This window comes from Anarrhichthys ocellatus, unplaced genomic scaffold (genome assembly GCF_004355925.1).
Source record: "Anarrhichthys ocellatus isolate YVR2014 unplaced genomic scaffold, GSC_Weel_1.0 scaffold2684, whole genome shotgun sequence".
In the NCBI taxonomy this organism is placed as follows: domain Eukaryota; kingdom Metazoa; phylum Chordata; class Actinopteri; order Perciformes; family Anarhichadidae; genus Anarrhichthys; species Anarrhichthys ocellatus.
This window is the reverse complement of record NW_022282658.1, coordinates 5695-7091: the sequence shown is the minus strand read 5'-3', so window position 1 is coordinate 7091 and position 1397 is coordinate 5695. Positions and strand designations below refer to the sequence as shown.

General features: G+C 36.1%; 1 protein-coding gene across 1 annotated transcript in view; it reads right to left on the bottom strand.

The window, feature by feature from the left end:
• Nucleotides 1-78: 78 nt before the first annotated feature.
• The window catches only part of LOC116378490 (neurobeachin-like), a 6995-nt gene continuing 5676 nt past the window's right edge, over nt 79-1397 (bottom strand). The window contains exon 5 of the mRNA XM_031840380.1: nt 79-924. Coding sequence (XP_031696240.1) covers nt 721-924 — 204 coding nt within the window. The 3' untranslated portion in view covers nt 79-720. The remainder of the gene's footprint in view (nt 925-1397) is intronic.

The following is a 1397-nucleotide window of genomic DNA, read 5'->3' as shown; positions in this document are numbered from 1 at the left end:
ATATAGAGATATATATATATATAGAGATATATATATATAGAGATATAGAGAGATAGAGAGATAGATAGATAGATAGATATATATATATATATCACAGAATAAAATCACAGATTAAAATCCTTTATTTATAAGCCTCCACCTTTCTTTTCAGGCGTGGGAACATTTCAATAGTCAAAGGAGCTTTAGTTAATGTGGTGGAATATGTCATGAACAGCGTTTACATCTCAACCTGTCATTTGCACAATCTTTCCTTGAATACACAGCTACAGTGTGAAGCACACCTTTGGAAATATTTCTCATCACCACGAGTGCAAATTGCTTTTTAACTCCGTCACCGTGAGCCATGTGTGACAACAGGTTTCCTTTTGGCTCGGAGAAAAACGTGCAAACGTCATAAAATGTCATACATTTTTTAAACAAGAATACTTCTGTCTGACAGTATCTGCAATTTCTGTTCACATATTTACAATTGATGCTGACATTTAATCATTTTTCACTCTGTACATAAATCTGTTGTCCAAATGTTTGATATTCCATCTTCCACTCTCTACTGCAGAACAACTCTGTGTTAAATGGATATTCAAATTAAGACTAAAACACCAGTCATCTATCTGAGAGAAATCCATGTGGACGTGGTAAAACTCATGTTGCCCAATGAGTGCTATGGAACATGTACGGACGTCACCATTTACAGCCATGAGAGACGCCGATGTGACAGCCTCAGTCAGTCCTCAGCCAAAAAACATCACGACCAGGGAAGAAAAGGTGCCAGTAGGGAGGAGGAGTAAAAAGAAGAGCACTTACATCATTTGTGTTGACGTGCCATGCCATGTCTCCGTAAGAAACGAGCTGTCCGTTAACATAGCATCTGATTTCACTGTTCCTCCAGCGGCTGTAGATGTGAACTATACTGATCATGTACCACTGAGGGTGAGAAGAGAGTCAGAGTGAAAACATTTAAAGAGTGAGCTACAGAACAGGTCATCTATTAAGTGGGTCATTATTAAACAACGTCGTTACACTTTATTAATTTGACCACGCTTAACTAAAACGACAATTGAGTTTGGTTTATTGAACATCAACAACAGTTCTGGTCAGCTCTCCAATTTGTTTCTCTTTAATCCGGTTAATTCAGAACAACTTCAAAGTTACTAGAAAGCCACAGCAGTGAGCTTCACTATCTAATGTTCTGAACTCTGCAGTGGAACATTGTGAATAATAGATCAGAGAGGAGGCAAGACAAGTCATTTTCACTCTGCATAAAGCCATGTAAGACACTGCCTGTAGTTATTCAGTTATTATTAAAATGTCCATCGAAGGCAACTATTCCAACATTCAAAAAAATTATATATATATATATATATATATATATATATATATATATATATATATATATA